Here is a 24,395-nt window from a genome sequence, read left to right as displayed (position 1 = left end):
CCAAAAGGATCTTAATAATTTGTATGTGTTTTTATTTCAAGGAAATAAAAAAGAAGGAGCTGAAAAGAATGGGTTAATAAGGGCTTGATTATGGTATTCCTTCTTTCATTGACTTAATATTGATTAAACAACCTTCAAGCCAGTTTCCTAGCATATACTCTGTCCCCTCCAATCCACATCCCCCTCTCTCCACTTTGAGATATTGTTGAAACAATTCTGGTTTTGTCACTCCCCAGATTCAAACCCTTCCAAGTCTTCTGACTGTACTTCTCCCTGGACGCCTGGCACCATGGGAGACTATGTGATTAAAAGGAAAACAGAGCTACAGTCCAACCTTGGGGTATTAACAGTCTGGTGCAGGCTATCAAATTCCAGTGCAATGAGAAGAGATAGAGCATAGGAGCGGGCAAAAATGTTATGAGAGCAGAGCAAAGTGAGAAGGGGTATTGAGCAATAATTCAAAGAAAAAATGACGTGAGTTGGTTCTCAAAAAATTAGGATGCAGTCACCAAGTGGGACAGAGCAGAAAAAGCATGTCAAGTTGGGCATCTGTATGTCAAGCCCAGGCAGGAAATGTTGGCTGTCTGGAAAACGGAAAGGAGTTTGGCCTTGCTGGATTACAGGGTGCAAAGGAAAGGGTACGCTACAGCCAGAGAGCGAAGAACATTGCATGGTGCAGAAACCTTCTACAAAGAGTAGCATTAAATGTCAACTACAATTTTATATATATATATATATATATATATATATATATATATATATATATATATATATATATATATATATATTTACCAGAAGCGGAATACAGAATTCGGAATATAGACAGTGGAAATGTAATGGCTGTGTGCGATGTCAGAGGGGTAGTGGATGGGGGGAGGAGGGTTGTCACTGTGTGAGGGATATAAATGATAAATGTCTAATTAGTACATTGTTTTGTGCACCTGAAACTAGTTTAAAAAATGTAAAAAAACAAAAACAAAGAGTAGCATTAAAGGGTTTTAATTAGGGAAGTCCCAGGATTAAATCCACAGGAGAGATTTGTCTGATGATGACAACATATTGACAGCAGGAGAGAGATCAGGCCATATGGGAGATGATAAAGACCTGAGATGGGGGAGTGACGGAGACAATGAAATGAAGGGGCTGGAGGAGACTGGGTGTGAGGGTAAGAGGCTAGCTCAGAGGGTTTTCTGAGATGTCTGGCTCGGGTTACTGGGCGTATGCCCTTGCTCTTAGGGGAGATATGGGAGGCTGGAAGAAAAAAAATAGGGACCACAGTTGATAAGTGTTAGAACCCTTATGATTAACTGTAATCAACTGTTCAATAATTTCAATATAAACTTATTAATACATTAAATTATTTAAGATGCGGCCTCATGACCCTTCCCTGTCAAAACACAGCCTTGAGTCAAAAAACAGGGCTTTAAATCAAAAGAACTTGTTCCTCTTTCTGTTTAAAAATAGAAAAGTCCTCTGAAAGTGGGATTGAGCTATATTTGGAAAACCTTGTACAGTCTGTACTAATCTTGAAAATTATAATAAACTTGAGCTAGGAAAGGACATTTTAGATCTTCTTATTCAACTCTCATTTAAGAAATGAAATCATCTTAGCCCTGTGGGAGTATGATTTTTAGTCCAAAGTTACAAAACTGGCTGTTGGCAAAGTTAGAGCCCGAGCTCCAGGCTACTGATGCTGGCGTGGGGAATCTCACTGGAGCCAGGGAAGATCAATGATGGGGGGGGGGTTTCTAACCATGACCCAAAGGAAGCCCAATCCCTCCCACAATTGTACTGCGTCAAAGATGCCTTACTATTCAAATCAGAAATAAAAGCAAATCTTAACTTGAGCTTTGAGTAAGAAGGTTTTCAAACACCAAAAAGTATAAGGATTCGCTTCAAATTTGTACTTTATAGCTAACGTTTGTCAAACGTTGACACCATCCTAAATGAAGCTGAAAACATCAAAGAGCATCTGTCCTTTCAAACATTTTAATTTTGTTTTGGGCCAAGATACCTAAAGGCTTCAGGAGTAAATGAAACTTATATTGAAACAATTTTAATGCTATCTCAAATTAAGGTCAAGGTCAGAAAATAATTATTCTGCATACAAATCTTAATCGCTAAAGAAATCCTTGTTTACACTGTAAGGAATGGGAAGTAGAGGAATTATTTTTGGTACGTCCCTCATGGGCTAAAGTTCAAGTTCAGTTTGTGGTAATGAAATTAAAGAACTCCTTTTAATCAAATATTTAGAATACTGAAAAAATAATTTTCATCAAGAATGTTGAAAATATCTAAGGAATATGATCAAGGATATAATGGAGTTATCATAAATTATGCAAAAATATGTTGAGGCTATTTCATAACTCATATTATAACAGTATTCTGGATACAAAGGAATATTCAGTGAGAGGGAAAGCCAAGATGGCTCTCATCCTCACAGCCCAGAAATCACTGTATCCATTCATTAATGTTATGCTAACAGAACACTCTCAAAAAATATGTCAGCAATATCACTAGTTGTGGCATCATGGCAAACTAAGCTAAAATACTTAAAACAAGTATGCTTGAATTCACAGTGTAGACTATCCAATCCATCGGGAATGCTGTAGAAACCATTCCATATCACAGATTTTAAATTATTCTGATGGAATGCGAAGGACGAAAGTGTAAGAATGGTTCTCTAAATTACAAGAATGGTATCCCTGCACTTTCTTGACAAGAGTGAGTTAGAAATACTTTGATGAATCAGAACACTATTGCATAAGCTGTTTCTTGTGAGGGCCACAGATCTACGAAAACCCTCTGGGTACTTCTAGGAAACAATCTGAGCATTTCCTTCCTTGTTTGGTTTGGTTGGTAAGTATTCTCAGTGCTTGCAGTAGAACTGTGTGCAACTGTACATTAAGGAAAAGTTTACAGTCTCTGCCAAAGCCCCTGAATCCTCATTACTATTCACCTCTCTCTCTCTCTCTCTCTCTCTCTCTCTCTCTCTCTCTCTCTCTCTCTCTCTCTCTCTCTCTCTCTCTCTCTCAGTAAACCTTTAAATAGTTCATTTTTTAAAAACAGCCACACAGAAACTTTGTAAAGTGAACGTGGAAACGTAAGTCCTTACCTCCAGGGAATCACTCTCACACTCTCCTTCCTCAGTACCTCTCCCCTTCTCCTCAGTGATGGTGTTCACCATTTCAAAAAACCTACGATGGAAGTTAGTATGCGGTCACTCATAATACATCAAATAGTAGATATGAGCAATTATGTTCCAAAATGACTTCAGAGCCACAAAATGGGAGCCGAAAGAGACAGGCAATATACAAACTATCAGTATCAATGAGAAAAATATGATTTTTCAAAATGAAAACACAGGTTGGTAGGCTTTTCAATAAATTTCTGACCTTATGCCTCCCTTCAAGTAATAGTAACATAATATAGTATAGAATTAGAATAGTAAGGCTAGACAAGGTCACAGAAATGTTAAGAATGTGGACTTGGATATCAGATCAAAATTGTTAGTATTGGCATGATTTGGGGCAAGCGCCTCCACCTCTCTGAGGCTCACCCCTTAATTATAAAATACACATATCTATGTGAATATACATATCTATCTCATAGCTTGTTATGACGATGATTTGAGGTAATGCTTATAAAATGTTAAGCACAGTGCATTCATTCAATATTAGCTATTATTATTTCACTGCTGTTGATATTACTTAAAATAGTATATAACAAAAATACCTATATTCTAGAACAGTGTCTCTAAATCCTGAGGTGACTATTTAATATAGCCACTATGACATTTAATCTCAGTGACTAAATCTTCTGCCCCAACACCTCAATATGATACACACAGGGTCCCATAAACATAGTCTGAGAAATACTGACGTTAACCAAAAATAGCGGTCTGATTCTTATTTGTGACAGAGGCCACCTTTCTTTTGCTGACATTTTCTTCCGGAACGCTTCTTGTAAAAAAATTTTTTTTTTCCTGCAGACCATTTCTGAGCCAAGAAAAATAATGATGGCAAGAAACAGATTTGCCATTGTAACACTAGCTGCGCCTCCCCATTCAGACGGGATGATAATAGTTTCCAGACATAAAGTAAGGCAGGCACTTTGGACGGGGGCTGATGATCTCATCACGGGAAGGTCATGCTGGGCACTGCCAGCCCAGGGAAGAGCAGGTTATGGTGTGACAAGAAAAGTTTACTACCAGAACTCAGAACCTTTCCTCTGTCTCTGTATCTATGAGATAATAGAAAATATATGTTGGTTTCTGTTCCCTGTTCTTGGCACGGAGCTCCTGTAATAAAACCCTTATATATTTCTAAGTGGTGAGTCAGGAGCATCTTTTGTCCTAATGAGGTGGCTCCTGGATGAGGGCTGGTCACCCTAAAGACCAAGCCATGCTTAGAAGCTTAGACTTTTCAGCCTCACCCCCCTCCCCATCCTCCACAGAGGGGGAAGGGGCTAAAAATAATAATTGATCATGCGTATGTAATGAAGCCTCCATAAAACCCCAACAGGGCTGGGTTTAGGGAGTGTTGACAAACACTTCCACACCAGGAGGGTAACACACTCCAACTCCATGGGGACAGAAGCTCCTGTGTTTTGGGACACTCAGGACCTCCGCCTAGGTTTCTCTTCATCTAGTTGTTCACCTCTGTCCTTTATTATATCCTTCAATAAACTGAGTTCTCTGTCTGTTCTAGTAAATTAATCAAACCCAAAGAGGGGGCCACTGGAACCTCTGATCTATAGTCCATTGGTCAAAAGCACAGGTGATGACCTGGGCTTGTGACTGACATCTAAAGGAGGGGAAGAAACAGTCTCACGTGACTGAGCCCTTAACCTCCGGGATCTGACACTATCTCCAGGTAGATAGTGTGAGAATTGAGTTAAATTGTAAGATGCCCAGCTGGTGTCACAGAGAATTGCTTGTTATAAGGAAAAACTTCCACACGTTCAGTGACCAGAAATGTCAGAAAAGAAGTGTTTTGTATGAGGAATAAAGGAGACGCATAGGAAAAAAACACAATAGGGGAAAATTGGGTTTTTCCCTACATATGAAGGAAAAAAGTGAGTTTTTCTTATACAGTACCTCTTTTTATCCATCCATCCATCCATCCATCCATCCATCCATCCATCCATCCATGCATCCATGCATCCATCCATCCAACAAATACTCATCAAGTGCCTACTAGAATTCAAAACCGGTTCTGGCCTTTGGGAATACGATGATGAACAAAACAGACCAAGTGCAGTTAAGACTTTGGAGCCTATCTATGGAGTTTGCATGTGATACCTACTTCCTCACTCTTCCTTTTTCTCCACATATTTCTTAAAGGTCAATCACAAGAAAGAAATTAAGTAGAAAAGTAGACCACACAAGTGCTAAATATTCTTTCTTATTTCCAAATCTTTTCATTCCAGATTTTACAATAATAAAGATAAAATTCTAGCCAAGAATTGTGGCTTAAACAAACATTTCTTTTTTTAATGACTGCATATTGTAGTTAGCACACCAGTCATTTACAATAGGGTCAAATAATGATTATTTGAATAAGAACAACGCCCAGCCAAATTTTAAGTCCAAGCGGGCTTTTGCCCTCATTTTAGTTTCTGAATTGTCAATCACTTTTCTAGGTTCCCACAGTTAGTCACTGTGTTCTAGGGGAACGTGAAGTGCTTCATTTTTAGCCCAAGAGAAATATACCCAATGCAGCCCGCAGATTGTGGGGTTATATTTTATTGGTATATATCAGATCACTGGCTCTTAACTCAGGCTGCACCTACCCCAGAAAATCCAATATAATTGTCCTGGGGTAGGGCCCAGGCACGTCTTAAAGCTCACCAGGTGATTCTAATGAGACAGATTTAAGAGTCGCTGTTGTAGGTAATGGTGAGATTATTCAAAAGAACTCAAGAATAAAAATTTTGATAATCATATATTATCGTAATAAGTGAGCGCTTTAAAGCGAGACATACTATTTAGCAATTAACTGGTAAGTCTTGCCTGTGCAAAAATAAATTATGACTAAGAATAAGCTGATTTATTAAAGGGAGCCCGCAAAATTCTCTGTTAAACATACCACATAATTATAAAATATTGGCCCAAATGAAATATTTATATAATCACATAGCTATGAATTCTTTGCAGGAGCTACATGTTCACTCATTAATTAAAATAACGATCAGGTAAGAACAGTCTTTTTCACACAAACAATGACTAATACGTACTTTTTACAATGAAGTTCTGTACAGAAATAGATTTGAAAATCATCAGAATTGTGAAGCACATAAAGAAAACAGCAGCGTTCTTCAAATTTAGAAATACTGAAACAAATAACAAGAGAATTATTCAGGGTAATCCCAATACTTTCGTGCACTGTAATGAAAAATAAATACTCTTTATATCATCCTGATTATGAAATCAATGTTGTCTATGGCAAAAAGTTAAAAATAGTACCTTAAAAAGTAATGTTCCCTGTACCACAATACTAAAATCTTTTAATATTCTGAGAGTTGTCTTTCTACTCATCTCTGTAGAGAGAGCTGCTCTCTCTGGGTGTCGTAGGCACACAGAAGCTGTATGGCCCTCCAGCTTAGCATGGGAAAAGTGTTCTGCTTTCTGTTGCACTTGACTGTGTGCTGGGAAGAAAAGCGGAAGTATCAACTGGCTGACTGACCTTGTCATTCGGGTTCTGTGAGATCTGTAGGATAATAAAATGTTTCCATAGCTTGGAAGGCAATGGGTGGAGGCAGTAAAAGCACCTCATTAGTTGGAGAGATCCTAGAGGAAGTGAAGCAACGTGGAGCAGCACTTGGTTTGGACTCAGCCAGTGTTTTACTTTATAGCAATTAAAACAGTTTTGAGATTACCAGTCAGGCCAGGCTTGTTTTATGCCAGGCATGGTCAAATATATTCTATAATGAGCCAGAGAGTAAGGCTTTGTGGGCCAAACTACTCAATTTTGCTGTTGGAGAATCCTTAGACAATAAATGAATGAACATGGCTGAGTTCCAATAAAACTTTATTTACAAAATCAGGCAGTGGGCCATATTTGACCCGTGGGCTGTAGTTTTCCAATCCCTATTTTATGCCTTTACATCTGCTGTTCATTCAATTTGGAATGCACATTATTTGTGACTTTTTAAAGAAATTCTACTCATCCTTTAACGCCCAGCTTAGACCTTACTCCCTTCTCTATTTCTACCTTAAACAGAAAGATTTGCTCTTGTACTTCTGTTCTTTGAACATAGTTCTATCATTGGTCATCTCACACCGCATTATCATTAGTTGTTAAATGTGTGTTCCCCTGCCGGGCTTAGAACTCTTTGAGAGCAGAGTTCACATCTTAGTCATTTTTGTATCCTGAGCAGACTAGGATTCAACATTTGACACACAGCTAATGCTCAATAAATACCCATTGACTGATCTGAGAAAGTTCTGAGGTGATACAAGACCAACTGCTGAGTTAGTCAGATGTCCTTCTATAGTTTTTCATCTCTTTGTAGAGGAGAAAACCAAGAAAAGTTAGTTCTCTTTGAAGTCACACACCAGAACTCAAATTTCTCAACATATAAACCCGCAGTATAGCCTCATGTAAGCATTCTAGGTGTATGTCGTAAATCACAACAAAGGTTATGCAGTGATGAATTAAGTAAAATTAATTCATTGGGAAATAGATATGATGAAGTCAAATTATACTTTCCTAAATGAATTGCTTAAAAATGCACTACAAATAATGAGTACTTAACTAACGATCTGCTTTAAAAATTAAATTTAAAGAGAATAAAGCTTTATGTGAGAAGGCATGGCTTGGAAAGAGATGTACTGAGTCAGTCCATGATCTTGCTTGTTTCTGTTCAGCTCATTCATAAGGTAACAGGTGGATTTACCAGGTAAACTCTAATTTTCAGTGACTCAGACGGCTCTACCAGTTCATGCTCCAACAAAACCAATTATTATTATGCCAAAAGCAACAAAGTATTGCATAATTTGGCCTTCAGACATCTGTTTTTTCTCATTGCTATTATGTGGGGATAAATAGTAGTAAACACAAATAGTTTGGCATAAAATTTCCAAGAGTTGGTCTAGTGTGAGTTTAATGAGTGACTTTTGATTCTGAAAAAACATCATTTCTAAATCCCAAGAAATGGCATTTCCTGAGCCAATGGCATTATGATGACAATGTCAGAACTGAACCAAACTAAAGTGAATCACTCTAATCTTAGGACACTTCATTAATGGTGACCTCAGGAAAAGTTGTTTTTAAAAACAAATTCCTTATAACCTCACCATATTAATATTAGCTATAGGACACAATCTGGCAGAAGATGTGTGTGTTTTCAATCCATCTAAGGAGAGATTAGTTATTTCCTGGTTTACCGAAAGACCAGAAAACCATCTTATAACGTAAACCAACAGCTCAACCACCTAGAGAGAACACCACATAGCTCATTTTTATCTACACTTTGAATCTGTTCCCCAGTTCCCGTTTGCCCCTCAATCATCATGTTTGTCGGTGACAAGCACAGAGTCAGTTCAACTTCACCATGAAAGTTTTGTGCGCATCTTTTTCTAATGGAGATAGTAATACGAAAGAAGGTTGAACATTTTCATCAAGAAAAGGATTCTTCAAATTCTTTGCATTTTAAAATCATGACAAAAAGCCCCATGTAAGACATTCATATTCTAGAAAAATGTTTTCTAAGAAAATTAAGTGTACCAAGGAAGCTTACCTCACTCCCCTGACAGAAGAAGCACTAAAATTCCACTCATGTATACCTTTCTAGAACAGAGGGAAAGAACAACAAAAAATGTTTAGTCATCCAAATTAACATAACAACAATAATTTTGTTTTATTATTTTTAAGTAATATACACAGAATAATTTTTCCTAGTGCATAAAATTCTTCATGAACAAATTATCTGGATGGAAACTGCAATTCATTGTTAAACCACAAGGGTGATATTTGATGATTTCTGTATTTCAATAAAACAGCTCCAAGAGAACCTGGGAGAATCAGTCCTTTAAAATTTTTATTTTTAGCAGATTAACCTAATAACTGTTGTGCATTAATTTTTAAAATAAACAACCTAGTGATCACAGTAATTCAATTATTATAGTCAAGCAAGATTTCTTTTCTAAAAAAGAAAAACAATTTGAATAAAATATCCGCAAGGTTTTAAAGATAACTATTGCTGAATTATCTTTAGTTAAATTTTTTAAATAAATGGGTGTTTGTATTTCCTCAGAAAATAGTACAGCAAGTATGCATGTGTATACACATATACACAAACTGGGGGGAGCCAAAAAATGTATACAAGTGGACACTTTGGTCAACGTTGCCCAAGCAGTAGTTCGTCATAATGAGAAGTGTCTGAACGCTGACGGAAACCACTTTGAGCACCTCTTGTAATTGCAGAAGTCAAATGTGACTTGTATTCATCTTTTGTTATCAGTATATATTGAGTATTACAATTTCAATAGTTCTTTCCTCTCTTAAAAATGTGTCTACATTTTTTGACACCCTCTGTATAGTGTCCATCATAGCTACAATGTGTTGTTACCGCATTTATGAAAAATACAATATACTAATAAAGACTGAACATAAAATATTTGATTGTCATATGATAAACATGGGTGAGCGGCAGGGCCAAGATGAAAAACAGGTGTGATTTTTTAAAATCTATTACTAGAGGCAAGTTAAAATTAGTATCAAATGCTTATGTTTTTAAATTAAATAAATCAGAAAATGGAGCACATTCCGTATAGAAATATGTCTGACAACAATATAGAATTAATAACAAATATTTTTGTAGAAATAAAGTAGGTGATACATGAGTCCAAGTTTAGCAAGTATGGTAGTCAATTCAGATTGAAAGTCAATTCTTTAAATGGTAGAGTAGTCAATACAGATTGCAAGTCAATTCTTTAAACGTAAAACAACCAGGAAAACAAGCTCTAACCCACCCACTTAAAATACTGCCAGAAGTTTGAGGTCTTGGCTGGCTAGTGAAATGGGTAAGGCAGCTGTGACCAGAGGCAGCTCAGAACTCTCCTTCCGGCTGAAGCACCTCAAAAAGCCACAATTTATATTCATAGCTCCTAGTTCTTTGGTAGGACCATGAAATTTAAAATTAAAAAAAAAAAAAAAAGATCCTCTCAAGCTTGAAGTAGATTTACTAAAAAACGACTTTTAATGCACATCAGTCAGATCATGGGATGTGACCTGAATTACCACAAAGCAAATGTTGCTGTGCATGAAGCCCAGGAAAGGCAGAGACCATAGAAAGGTGCTCATCGAATGTGGTTCTCTTAACCACAGTGCAGAGGGAGTTAAATTAAAATAGCAGCCTGCAGCTTCAGATGATAATTTGAAAGTCGCTTCTATATCCTGTTGGCCTCAGGTGACCTTCTAAATATATGTGACCCGGGAGCTGCAGCTGTTGACCTGCACACTACTTGCACACACTGCAGCCTTATCCTCTAAGCCTGTGACTGAGCTTCTTTCTAAGGCTGTCCCCGGGATCAGGAGGTGGGGGTTGGGTTGCAGAGCTGGTAGGGCAGTGTGTAAACCTGCAACTGAACACAGCAACCGGGGAACACCAACAAGACAGCACTGGTAAATCTATCGTCAATCAGCCCTGTTCTGGGAGCAGCCACAGACAGATTTCCCAGATTGATTGGGCTGGTTTTGTAGGAAAGGAGTAAAGCACTTCCAGAATGTTAGGTTCCTGAAAGGTTACAAGTGCTGCCAAGGAATGTTCCATTTCAGTGGTGTAAAGCCCACGGCCTGAGATGAAGTGACCTGGAATAAGGCCTCTCTCCCTACCTCCCTTGCTGGTGGCCTCTCCACATGGAGGCGCTGGTGAGCTACAAAGCCAAACGGGGGCCTGTCTGGAAATCAGGGGGAAAGGGACAGTCAGAGGCAGAGATGGAGTGATAATTAACCCCAACAAGCCCTAAACCAACACTGAACCTAACTGAATCAACACAAGCACCATTTTCTAGGAAATGGTTAGGCTCACATCCTGTGCCCCAGCTTAGGGCAAGAACAGGAACTAGGAGTTAATATTGAGCTAAAGGTGGCAGGAGTTATACTGTGGCAGACAATGTTGGTTTCCTAGGCAACGGCCATTTCTTTCCTTCTCTGCAAATAAAAAATGAATTTTCTTCAGGTTCAGGTGGCAATGCTTAGGGACAGTGAAATTGATTAGTCTAAATCAGCATGGTAAAACCTCTTTCCCTTGCTGGTGATTGGTTTAGGCATGGTCACGTGCCATGCAACTTTTTGTATGAGGGAAAGGGCCTGATCCTCCTCCTTTGGATGTTGTCTGTGTGAAGTGATGTTTGGAGCTGCTATGTAAAACAATGAGTGAAAAATCAAGAGCATATAGAGGCGCCCACTCAGAATTCTGACACTGTTAAGCCACTGAAATCACCTCCACAAAGACCTTACCTCTGAAGTTCTTATAACATGAGATAACATTTTCTTATTATTTAAACAACGTTTAGTTGGGAGTTTTGTAGCTAAAAGCATCCTTCATTGAGAAGAGCATCATATCTCTGAACTCTTGGGAATTGGTATAAGGATCTTAAAGTGTTGGAAGTTGTAATATAAAATATATGTTAGCTCATATAATAGTTCATGCGACATTTAGAATGAAAATACCCAGAGGGAGTGAGTAAAGAAATAAATATGATAGATGAAAAGCAACATTCTCTGTTATTCCACTTTTAGAAAAACACATGTAACATTCTATGACAAAAACAATCCATTTCCTGTTTAACATACGATATATTAAACCTGTTGCTTATCTCTTAATTATAGTTATTATAGTGGCTTTAAACTAACATAATAACAGCAAAGTGATCTTATTTGTATTGCTTGTCCTCATTCCAATTACATCACTTCTATTTTTAAAAATAGAGAAAAATGACAGTATTAATGAACACACACTTTGGATAGTACTAGGGTTTGCAAATAAATTGGCATAAATTCAAAATGGAAATTAATTTATTTAAAGAAAGCTTACATTTTTGAACAAGGAGAATTTTTAACACTAAAGGTAATAGAGAGTGGGAACGATACAAAATGTAGAACTTCTTCTTGATCAAAAGAGGGTAAAAAAGGACAGCAAAATCTGTACCCTTTCTTAATGCACTCATTTATAGCCTAATACATTCATTCTTAGCACAATATAAAAATTGTCCCTACAATTATCACAAAACATACAAGGCTAACTTTATTGAATGAAGAACTTCCAGAAAGACAAAATAATGACAACAAGCTAGAAAGAGCACTTATTTTCCCCAAATCTCTGGCTTACTTTCTGTTCTTTTCCTGTCTTCCAAATACTTCTAGCTGTCCATTCATTTTCTGGGCCTTGCTAATTGCTAATTCCTTTAGTTCCATTCTGTTTCTAAGTGTCCTTGGATGACCTTCCTCTTTCCCATCAAGCCTTTGAAAAATTTCTTCTCGCAGATAATCAAGTTCATCTCTCCTAACCTCTTAATTTTTGTAGTTTCAACTGGGTGACTGCTCTACTTCTGCTTGCAAGAACATGTATGCAGTTACTTTAAAATAATGTAAAAAAAAACACCATTTACTTTAAAACAATCTTAACAACATGGAAATAGTTTTATTAGTTATTAATTTTGTCTCTGGACAGTTCCACTTGGAATCATGCCATCATGCCAGCTATGATCGAAGGTTGCAATGACCCTCTCCTTTGGTTTGATTAATTTGCTAGAGTGGATTACAGAACTCAGGAAAACATTTTATTTACTAGATTATTGGATTGTCATAAAAAGCTTTTTATGACAATCCAATAATCTAGTAAATAAAATGTTTTTATTTTATATAAACTCAGGAACAGCCAGAATGAAGAGACGCACAGGGCAAGGTATGTGGGAAGGGGTACAGAGCTTCCAGGTCCTCTCCGGTTGTATCACTCTGCCCATATCGCTGTGTGTTCACCAACCAGGAAGCTCTCTGAACCACATCCTTAGGGTTCTTACAGAGGCTTCATTGCACAGGCATGATTGATGAAATCACTGGCCATTGGTGACTGATTCAACCTCTAGCCGTTTTCCCCTCCCCACGGTCAGAGGGCGGGACTGAAAATCCCACCCCTCTAATCATGGCTTGGCTCCCCAGACCCCTCCCTTAGGTGCTAAACATCACTTCACTAACATAGCAAAAGACACCTTTATGGCTCTCAGCACTTAGGAAATTCCAGGGACTTGAGGAGTTCTGTGCCAGAAATGGGGACTAAAACCAAATATATATTTCTTAATATAAACCACCATATCACAGTTCCCTAACAGAACACGAACCACTTCTCAAATGATTGCTGCCATGTCATCTAAAATGCTAAACAGGGTTAAATTCTGGGGTTTCAATGTTAGCGTTCAGTCCGTATGTGTACTGCCGTGATTGTATTATTCTTATTGTTGTTAAAATACATTGAACATTTATTATATGCCAGGCTCTATGCAAGACACTCAACCTACATTATTTTGTTTAAATTTCACAACAACCTTTTGAGGTGGATATTATTATTACCTCCTTCTACAGATAAGGCCACTGTAGCTTGGAGAAGTCATGTTGCCCAAAGGACATGATAGGATCTGAACCCAGGTCTGTTAACTCAAAGCCCACATTTTTAAAAACTGCAACCCCATACCCCCAAGTATACTTTCTGATTCCCTTTTCTGCTTTGTTTTCCCCTTTTCACCAAGTATTAATAATATATTTATATTTTTCATGTATTTGGTCATTCTCTGTCTTCCTGAGTAGAAGGTAAGCATCCTGAGGGCAGGAATTTGCTTATTTTATACACATCTGTTTCCCTCATGCCTAACAGTACCTGGTAGTACCTGTCACAGAGTAAGTGCTGAGTAAATATTTGTTGAGTGCGTGGATATTTAAGGAAAATTTAAGGGTATTTTGGAAAATAATGATAAAAGAACCCCACAAAACTACTTTGCCACAAGACTTCTCTCATTTTTGTGGTTTATCCTGTAGGCTAGAATCAGGTCTTGAAAAGCTTCTATTTAAAAAAAAAAATAGTAGGATGACTTGTACATGCATTAAAACTGATGATACACAGAAGTGGAAAAGGTTACCAAACAATTGCTACAAGTAGAAATGAGTGTTTAAGATCTTTCTGAAACCGAGTGGCAGTAGAGCCCACATCATTCTGTGCTCACCACAGGGAGCCAGTAGCTCATATGAGACTTAGAGATGCTTAGATAACCCAACTGCTGAGATGTGATGCTAACTGCAGTGGTACCAGTGTAAGGCCAGAAGTAGTGTTATTCTGACAGGTTTCCTACAACCAAGACATGAACCTTTGAATCAGATACTGGGGGGTGCCAAAAAAAAGGTATATACATGACTTGTATTCATCTTTTGTTATTGGTATATATTGAGTATTACAATTTTAATACAATTTTTTCCTTTCTTAATTTATACATTTTTTTGGCACCTCTGTATTTTATGTGTCAGTTCTTTAGTTCATAATTTATTTTACAGCATGAATTTACAAAACAAAGAAATTCTCCAATTTCCAGTGCACTTGGATGGCTATGTCATCTATAATAAAAATCCAAATAGCTCAATTATATTTTATTAAATGAATGAACTCTATAACCCGAATTTAACAAATTTTATATTAAAGAATATATTTATGCCAAGATAAATACACAGTCAAGCTATTTCTTCTTAACTAATGGAGATATTTACTGGAATATATAAATGCTGGAAGAGTGTAATGTCCTTCACTGTTAATGCTCTTTTTAAATAATTGCACAATTTACCGTGTCATCAGGAAGCACGTGCCAAATAGATATTGTCTTTTCCTCAACTTCATTGTTGATAGATAAATACGAAGGTTGGTAGATTTTGGTTGGTTCTAATATTAATACCTTGAAAACATAAAACAAAGAAACTAATATTAGTGACCTAAGATTTAAACCATTTAGAGCTGGTACAACAAGACAACACTGATTGTTGGATAAGGCTCTGGTTCCATTGCTGGAGTAAAACCATTTCAAATTCTGACTGTTGCCATTTCTATGAGTCCTCAGAGTATTTTATGATATTATGCAATTATCATAAATTTCAATAATACATCACTTTTTATTGCTAAAGAAATTGGAAATAAATTTTTGAAGTCCATATATTGGTTTGGCCATCCCCAAGGAATCTATTGACAGCACTTCTTAAAAAGCTTTTGTTTTATCATATAAGACATATTCTAGTTCTATAAATATAAATGTGTAAAAGAAAACAAGCAGAAACATGGTGACACAAATAATTCTGTACAAAGAAAAGAAAAGATTCCACATGTAGAATGTTACATACTTTAGGTTTTCTGCTGCCACACCTTATCATAAAGATGTAATGGTGTGGTTTTCATACCCATGTAAATGGATTGAGAAATTATTTTGGTTATTATTGAAAGAGTTTTATATCTAAAACAAAGAAATGGACATAGCTGTATGAAACAATAAAAACGTTTTTTATACTGCCTTCAAGATACAACTGGTATTTTCAGTAATGATGTTTTAGCCTTGTGAAAGAAGAGGAGAAATAAAACTTGCTCCTGTTTTGGAGATGTATGGTAGGTAGATGATCAGTGAGTAAAGACTCCCCATCAAAGAATTGCATGTTATTAGTAATATCTCATTTTAGGAGCAAATAATATTAAAATACCACGCATGGCATGATTTCAAAGGTGCTGCAACTATTATCTATTTTGTATAGATGATTAAAGATACCTGTCTAGCTCAAATTTCCTATGCAGACTTAAATGGGAATGTTTAACTAGCAGAGAAACTAGAATAGTTCTACTCCAGTGCTTAAAACTCAAGCGAATTGCCTTTTAGAACTAATCTTGTACCAAGCAAGGTTTACTAAACAAAAGTGGAGGAAAAACCTTCAGAAGACTCCATCAACAAGGAATTACACATTGACAATACATTATAACCTAAAGTGCAGCCTGAGCAAGAATCTGGGTTAGAAACTGACTCAGACATACACTGCAAAACCAGTGTATTTATTTTATGATCAATTTACCATAACAGTAAATTTATTTAAGTTAAAGTACAGAGAACTAAAGAAAAGGGATTAGAAAAACAACATTTTCTTTACTCTTGAGTATAAAAACTTCAAGGGCATAAAGAATTCTTGGTCAGGCTCTAGCTATGAAAATAAGATAGAATATACCACAAATGACCACACAGTAAGAGCCCAGAGGGAAACATATTCTGATTTAGGATCATACCCAGTGAATCAAGATCCAAATTTCCATGAGCAGAGAGTTAAGTGATACTGCTTAATATTGAAAATAAATTTTCAATCTAAACTTTGCAGAAATCGTGCTCTCAAATCTGAGTGTTTGTGAAATTAAAACAAATAACAAGGAATAAAAGGTGGGTCTTCCAAAATAGTATCCAAGTCACTGCACTGACGAATACAAATATACTTTGTTCCCTAATTACATGGGCACACTATTTAACATTAGAAAAGCACAGGTTCTCTCCTTTCTTCTTAAATTATGTGTTTATTGTTATCTCAGATATTTCTAATAGATAAAATCTGAACTGTGTGTTCCTATCTTGAGATAGAGAATAAAAACTGGTTGTAATTATCATTGTCTAACATTTATTGAGCCCTTTGATCTGCCCTTGAAATGACAAAATATGAGGAATTCATAGCATGCATTTTGGAGGTCACAGAAAAGCTGAGAAAAGACCAGGAAAAGCAAGCAATCTGACAAAAGCAGTGAGATTCAACTCACTTGAGAGTATACGCATTCTTGCTTTTAGTTTCTAGTCCTTTATATTGCTTAACACTACAATCAACTGCTAACTTCATGTATCTGAAGCAGGAAGGAATTCATCAAGGCATATAAACCTTTAAAAAGAATAGACATTAACTAGAGTTACCACACTCCAATTTTTCTTGCCTGACATTCCACGATGGGTTGATAGTCTCCTAACTTTTCAATGTAGCAAGTAAAGAAAATACACACAGAAGAGGTTAAAAAAAAAAAAAAATCAAACTAAACCGAAATAATAATAAATGATGAAAATATTCAAATCATTTCCCAAAGAAACTTGAATCTGCTTTCTTTTGCCCAGGGTCACCATTATTTCTTGGAAGGATGAGAATGGATATGGCAAGCTCAATGGAGACAATCAAATTAAGTATTTTCTAATATAAGTCATCCTGGTTTTAGGCAGATCCACTTCAAAAGAAGGATAATGTTATCACCCCAATCAAGACCCACTTCAGCCTTCATAAGTGTGAGCCACATAAGATGCTACTCCAAGGACAGAAGAGTTACAGTGGCTGATAATAGTACCACAGGTACTACAAGCTTGCCTTTCTCTATGTGGTGGAATATAGATAGCAAACTTCAATGATTGCAGGGGGTGGGCCTGGTGGGAAAATAAATGAGGGAAGCAAGGATAGATGAGACTGTAATCAACATCTGAAAAGGCAGCAGCTAGTTGGCTCAGTAGATTATTGCTTTTGGCCAATGAACGTAGTCACAAATTGCCAGTCCTTTTACATTTTCAAGAGTAGTTAAAAATCTGGATTTTTTTATGTGTACTCTCCTTATTTTTCACTTGGTTTATTTATAAACTTTATTTTTCAGTTAAACTACTCCACCTTTTCATTCATTGTGTCTATCTTTTCCTCTTCTTTAAGATAGTAATGATAATTATTTGAAGCCCTCATCTGGTAACTCCAATATGTAAATCACCTCTGGGTCTTCCTCTGTTGGCTGTTTTAGCTCTTCATTACCAGCTACTTTTTCCTGCTTCTTAGCATGTCTAGTAATCTTTGATTACATCTGAATGACACATTCAGAGCAAAGGCTCTGGATTATATCTTTGCAGAGGTTTGCTTTTCTTTTTTCCCCCTAGCTAACAGCTAAATTATCAGTGTATCATCTTGATCCTATCAAGGCTTAATTTTATTCTGGCTTTGTTAGGGTCGGTCTGTTTTAGTTTTGCCCTTACTCCTAGGAGATGGACTTTCTTTGTCTCAACTGAGTCTCTGGGTGTTCACTAAGGTTCCATCACTCTTACTGGGCTCAAAGTCCAACATCTTATCCCTGCATTGTTTAAGCTCTGGAATAACTGTTCAGCTCTCAGCCTTCCAAAAACTGCTCTCTGCCACTTCTGGTCCTGATTTCCTAAACAACTGAGAACTGTCACTACCTCTGAATATGAAAGATTGAGACTAAGATCTCAAACAGAGATATTTACTGCATTACTTTGATGTGGAAAGAGATTTGTGCAAGGGAACTTAGCTGGATAAGGCTTATTTAAGCTACACAGGTCCCATCCAAAACCCAATTTTAGTCATATAGTGGGACCAGTAGTTGCGTTTATTCATGACGTGCTTATCCCTTTTCACACTATCTGGGAGTTGCCCTAGGACTCAAGGGAAATACCCAGGCATAATCCTACGGTGTACTCTTCAAAGTTCCTGCCTTCTCCAACACCATGCCTCTCATATTCCAGCTGCCTGAGAGCCCCAAATACTAATCTCTGCCTGCTCCACCCAGTGAGAATGCCACTGACTTCTAGGGTTCCACCTCCATGGGCAGCAGAAAAATGACCTCAGGGAAAAACTAGTGGGTGAAGGTGGGGACTCCACTCAATTACCTCCCCTCTCAGGACTGCAGCCCTGTGATAACTGCTGTTCGAAGCCTGCACAGTTGTTTTATATATTTTGCCCAGATTTTACGGTTATTTACACCACCACCATTTACTCCATCATAGCCAGCACTGAAAGTCCAAGTCCCTTTATTTTTAAATGGTGACAACAAATTCTTTTCTTTTTTTTTTTTTTTAAATCACTGAGTGGTCTTTTAAACATAAGAATTTAATCATATGCACAACCTCACACATAATGAGAGAAACACTAATTAAAAGTATCACAATATACACTTTTCACCTATAAGTTTAGCAAGACTACAAATCAGATAAATACAGCAGCTCTTTGGAGAGACTTTAGGAAAGCAGACTGTTGATCGGGGGAGGAATATCAACTTATACAGTCCCTATGGAGGGCACTGGGACAATAGGCACCAATTCCACTTCTGGGAACTTATCCTACACATCTATCTGCACATGTGCAAAATGGCATAGGTACTATGGTGTCTCATTTTACTTTGCATTTTTTGACTATGCAGTGAAATTAATTATCTCGTCACATGATTTTCCCATTTTTCTTTTGCTTTTGCACATTAATTTGTAGGGTTGCTTGGTTTTTTTTTGCATATTTGGCAAATTGATCACTTTGCAACATTAGTATTGAATATTCTTTCCCTGTCTAGTATTTGCCATGTTTATGTTGTTTTTCACTGAACAAAAATGGAATTTTTAATGAAATCAAATTGGTCAACATTTGCCTTTAGGGCTTCTTAGGTTCCTTTCTTGCTTAAAAAAGCCTTTCTTACCTGGAGTATGCACCTATATTCTCCTACCTTCTCTCTTCATGTTTTCTGGTTTTATATTTGTACATTCACATTATGACCGACTAATTCAAGTTAAACTAATTTAAATTAGCTCAGAGTAGCTAATACAAGTGTTTTCATTTCACAGCTAATTTTCTAGTCGATCAAGTCAACCGTCAATTAAATATTATACTTCAATTCTGCGCGGTCTACTTTCACCACCACATTTACTAACATCAGCGTACCAGCTCAAGGCAAGCTGCCAGCTCTCTCTGAGATAAGTATTTTCCTGGCTACATATTAACTAGGCTAGAAAATAAAGTGAAATGTTTGAGCTTGAAAGGCTTTTCAATTAAAGATCCTGCTGCGTTCAAAGCTTCATCTGGAAGCAAGAGCAAAGACAGCCTGTTAATGCCAGCAATGGATTTCATTACATCAGATGAGCCTACCAGCAAGAACTGGAAAACAAGATTTTTGTAAAAAGAACTGAGAGTTGTCACCACCTCTGAGTACGGAAAACTGAGACTAAGAGCTCAAGCAGAGAGATTTATAGCATCACTTTAATGTGGGAAGAGATTTGTACACAGGGTGAGTGGCCAATAATTCTTGCATTGGAGGCTAAAGCTGTATTACTTCAGATGGTATTCTGAGAACTATCAGGATAGGGATGGCACCAGCTCAGATGAGCAATATATTTTTAAAAGTGTGTGTGTATGTGTTTATATTTTTAAATATGTACATTTATACAAAGTTTGATAGAAACCCGCCAAAATAAGTTGCAGATCCGAATCTACAAGTCATTTCCGATGATCAAAGCACTGTAAAAAGAGATTGTGGATACTATTAGGTTGGTGCAAAAGTAATTGACGTTTAAAAGGTTGAAAATAATTGCAAAAAACGCAGTTACTTTTGCACCAACCTAATACCTACATCTAAACCTGATTCATGGGAGTAATGAGTGGTGGGCATGGAATAACAAAGACAGGTGAGCCTGACGCTTTTCACCAAATTAACGGTGATGATATTAATGACAATGGCAACAAAACTGTAGTATGAATTTTAAACAGCACCATCTGCCTGGTGTGAAGAGATGTGTCTTGACTTACTGAGCTAACTAAGAGACAATATTTTCTTGGGAAGGCACACTTTACAACTTATGAAAATAACCCACCGAATTCCATGGCAAATCATAAAAATGTATTTTATTTCTCTGACTTTGAAAAGTTATTTTAAAAAAATAAGCTAAAGCAAACCAAGAGGCAGAAAATAAATGTATTTACCATGTGAACATCATTTTAAAGCATGAAAATCAGCACACTAGTATTGGTATTAGGTTGGTGCAAAAGGAATTGCAGTGTTTGCAATTATTTTTAACAGTGTAGGGTATTCTCTAAATAAAAGAAACAAAATAGAACTATAGAGTAAGTTAAATGAAGCATACTCACTGGAAACCTAACTACAGTAACATCTGTCTTTGTGGCCTCAACCAGGAAATCCATCCAGAAGTCCACGAGTTCCTGTTTGGCCACAGGCTGTTCTGGAGGCAGTTTCACAAAATGCTTATATATCAAAATTGTCTCCACAATAGATTTGAGGTACCTAAAAATTAAGAGATATAAAACACATAACTGGAAAATTTAGAACCACCTGTTCCCATGTATCCCCGTCTTATTCCGTAAATTTAATTTAAATATGGCATTAATAATTATGCATTCAGATTCACCAAACATTATTATTTTTACACGTCATATATTTTCACACATTACCCCATTTAAATCTCACAAATATTCAATAGACTGTTTTGTGCCCATTTTAAAGATGATAAAACAGAGGCTTGGAGGGCTTAAGTGACTTGGACTAAGTGACACATCTACTTAAAGCATGACTTTTAAAATAATGACTATATTCTATTCAAGGAAGTGATTAATGCATTTGTTTTAAAATATGCATTTTTGCTTCCTTGAGAAAGCTTTTCTAAACAGACCCTTCATAAGAAATCATTATTTTGCCTGGAATTACTCAACTTATATGCTATTAAACAATCTGACAAGATTACTCAACTTATATGCTAACTCAAATCTGACAAGACAACTGGTGCCTTGAAGAAAAAATTTGGAAAAAAATGAAGAGCAAGACAATTATACAAAACAATGGGTACGGAAACACATTATAAACTATAACATGGAAGCTAACATTAAGTTAATGAAAATTTAAGGCATTGTTTCATGGTTGTTGTTACTACTGCATAAAATAATGCCTGCTTTCTTGTCAACAGAAGACAGGATATCTAAAATCCAAGCTCTTCATACCTGTGCTTCAGTTTTCTCCTCTACCATCAGAATGGTCACAATCAAGAAATCATAAATTCGGCTGCATCTAAAGCATGCATTCATTTATTTCATGTCATTTGCTGACTGCCTCCTGTGGACATACTACTGACAATACAGCTCTGTTCTCAAGTTGTGCACAGAGCTGAGGAGACAGAGCTGTGCAAGGTATTACAGCACCATGTGATAAATATCAATGGAACTACAACTAAACAGAGACACAACTAACGAAAGTCGTACAGCCAGTATCAACAGAGATATGGCTAAAGAACAACAGAAACATGAAAGAAGAAAATTCCATCAGATGAAATAATCACAGATGTGTATGCAACAGCATCTGTGACCTTCTCTGTCCAGATCCAGGGCAGGGTTTCAGGTGGGGGTCTGATTTATGAGCAGACGTGATTATGAGTGTTCCCCAGGTAGAGAGGGCTGGAAGAGGCCTTTTCAGTGTGTGCTGAGACAGAAGCACATGAAGTCACAGTTAAGGCATGTTTGGTGTGACCAGAGAGCAGTGTAAACCTGGGGGTGTGACAAAAGCTGAGCCTGGAAGGTCTAAGGGCAAACCTTTGCCAAGCCAAGGAGATGAACTTCATTCCTTAGGCTGCGAGGCTCCATGAAACTAGACTGCTTTAAGGATTTCAGTGGAGGGGAAGGGTCAGACGTGCATTGTAGAACGATCACAATGGGAGTGATGCTGAAAATGAGAAAATCCTTGCGGAGCTATAAGGACCTACCCATCATCTATCTCCTCAAATCGTTCCTCTGAGGAAAACACGTCAGTGGCCTGGGCTCCGAGCTGCTCTAAGCCTTGGTGAGTTTTCTATGCATCATTGTTAACCTTTACAAGTCTTTACAGCTAATGCTCAGTCATTACATATGATGCATAAGAAAATTAGCATTGTTTTCCAAAATAGTCCTAAATGCAGATGGAATTTTTCTTGTTGGTGGTTTTGTTAATTAAAATTTCTTGGATATATATAAAACTGAAAGCAACAAAGGAACAAGACAAACAAAGAAACAAAAACTCATAGACACAGACAATGGTTCAGTGGTGGTTACCAGAGGGTAAGGTAGATGAGGGTATACAGGGTCAAATATATGGCGATAGAAGGAGCTTTGTTTTCATCTCTCCGATTACCACATACATAATGATGGGACTTGGGCGCAGGCCAACAACAATTTGAAATTAGAAAAACACACACACATATATAGAAAACACTCAAATGTGTCAGTAAACCCTAAGTAAAAAAGAATGAGAATTCCAAAACTGAGATTAGATCATAATGGAAACAAAGGGCATGTGTATGGAGCAGAGGCCGGGGAGACTGAAATGGAAACCTGTAAACCCGCTGATTAGATTTGTAGGTGTAAAATTTGAGGCCTCTGCATGATTCATGTGGGTAACACTGGCCAACCCAAGTCAGTGGGTTGGTCAATATGATGGAAAGGCTGAGCCAGCAGCTGTCAGACGTTACCTACGTCCAAAGTCATAAGAACCTATAGTCAACCCATTTTATCAGTGGATCTTACTTTTCCCTCTAGACTCTGCATTTTATTTTATAAGCAAATAAAATAATCTAATTGTCAGTTCAAAAAATATAACAAGTTGAAAAGAAGTTATAGGAGCTGTTGATTAAAAATCATTGGATAAACACATGAACAGTTTATTATTACCATGCTGGTGTCTTCAGCTTAAAAAGCTTTTCAGATGCTTGAATGACTCTCAAGTGGTCATTGGCCAGAACACTGGCCCCCAGAAAAAATCCAACTTCCCAGTAGCTCTGGAGTTTTTCCAAATTTCCCTTTTTACCAAGAAGGCTACTAAGCTTCACCCCTAGAAGATGGACAAAAGTACAACATTACAAACACACAGTAGCTAGGCAGAGCCCACTTTTTTATCAAAAAAAACAAAACAAAATAAAGCTTTCATTTTTCCTTTCCGATCAAAATAGCGTTGTTCGGTTTCTGATTATAAAAGGGGTTTAATTAAGTTCATTGTAAAATAATGTCAGACTAATCATAAAGATATATAGAAGAAAGTGAAATTTACCCTTTAACTTAAAAACCCAAAGATAACTCCCACTGTTACTTTGATGTAGGTACATCATTCCAGAATGTTTATGTATTTATATATGGATAAATTAAAAGGTGGTAACGTTAAACACCTTATATAACTTCTTTCCCTTATTATATCACCGAGTCTTTAGTTACTTGAAAGAGAAATGAATCAGTTGAAATATAAATGTATACAGTACATAGATTTTACAAGAGTAAAATGCTACAATAATTAATTTTGTGCACGAAACAGTTATATACTTATAAAGTTAAAAGGAACCATTTCAAATTAACTTCCAGACATCATGACATTTTGCCCCTAAGTATTGACAACCTATATCTAAAAATTATCCTATTCATTTATTGCACCTAACAAAAAATAATAATGCCTTAATATTGTCTAGTATCTGTTCACAATTCCATTTTTCTAATTGTTTCCCAAATGTGTCCTATTGCTATTTTTAAAACCAGAATCTAATCAAGGACCATTACTTGCATTTGATTTTTATGTGGCTAAAT

General features: G+C 36.8%; 1 protein-coding gene across 4 annotated transcripts in view; it reads right to left on the bottom strand.

Annotated features, from left to right (window-relative positions):
• MAP3K5 (mitogen-activated protein kinase kinase kinase 5) overlaps window positions 1-24,395 on the bottom strand; it is a 180,886-nt gene that overhangs the window by 51,572 nt on the left and 104,919 nt on the right. For all 4 annotated transcript variants that reach the window (XM_019732726.3, XM_074333624.2, XM_019732727.3 and 1 more), the window contains 6 exons: window positions 23,496-23,655; window positions 20,937-21,090; window positions 14,831-14,938; window positions 8,743-8,792; window positions 6,238-6,333; window positions 3,116-3,197 (listed from right to left, as the gene is read on the bottom strand). In XM_019732726.3, the coding sequence (XP_019588285.1) occupies window positions 3,116-3,197; window positions 6,238-6,333; window positions 8,743-8,792; window positions 14,831-14,938; window positions 20,937-21,090; window positions 23,496-23,655 (650 nt within the window). The remainder of the gene's footprint in view (window positions 1-3,115; window positions 3,198-6,237; window positions 6,334-8,742; window positions 8,793-14,830; window positions 14,939-20,936; window positions 21,091-23,495; window positions 23,656-24,395) is intronic.

Source organism: Rhinolophus sinicus, chromosome 2, assembly GCF_057876585.1.
Source record: "Rhinolophus sinicus isolate RSI-liver-muscle chromosome 2, RSI-T2T, whole genome shotgun sequence".
In the NCBI taxonomy this organism is placed as follows: Eukaryota; Metazoa; Chordata; class Mammalia; order Chiroptera; family Rhinolophidae; genus Rhinolophus; species Rhinolophus sinicus.
This window is presented reverse-complemented; position numbering and strand designations above follow the sequence as displayed.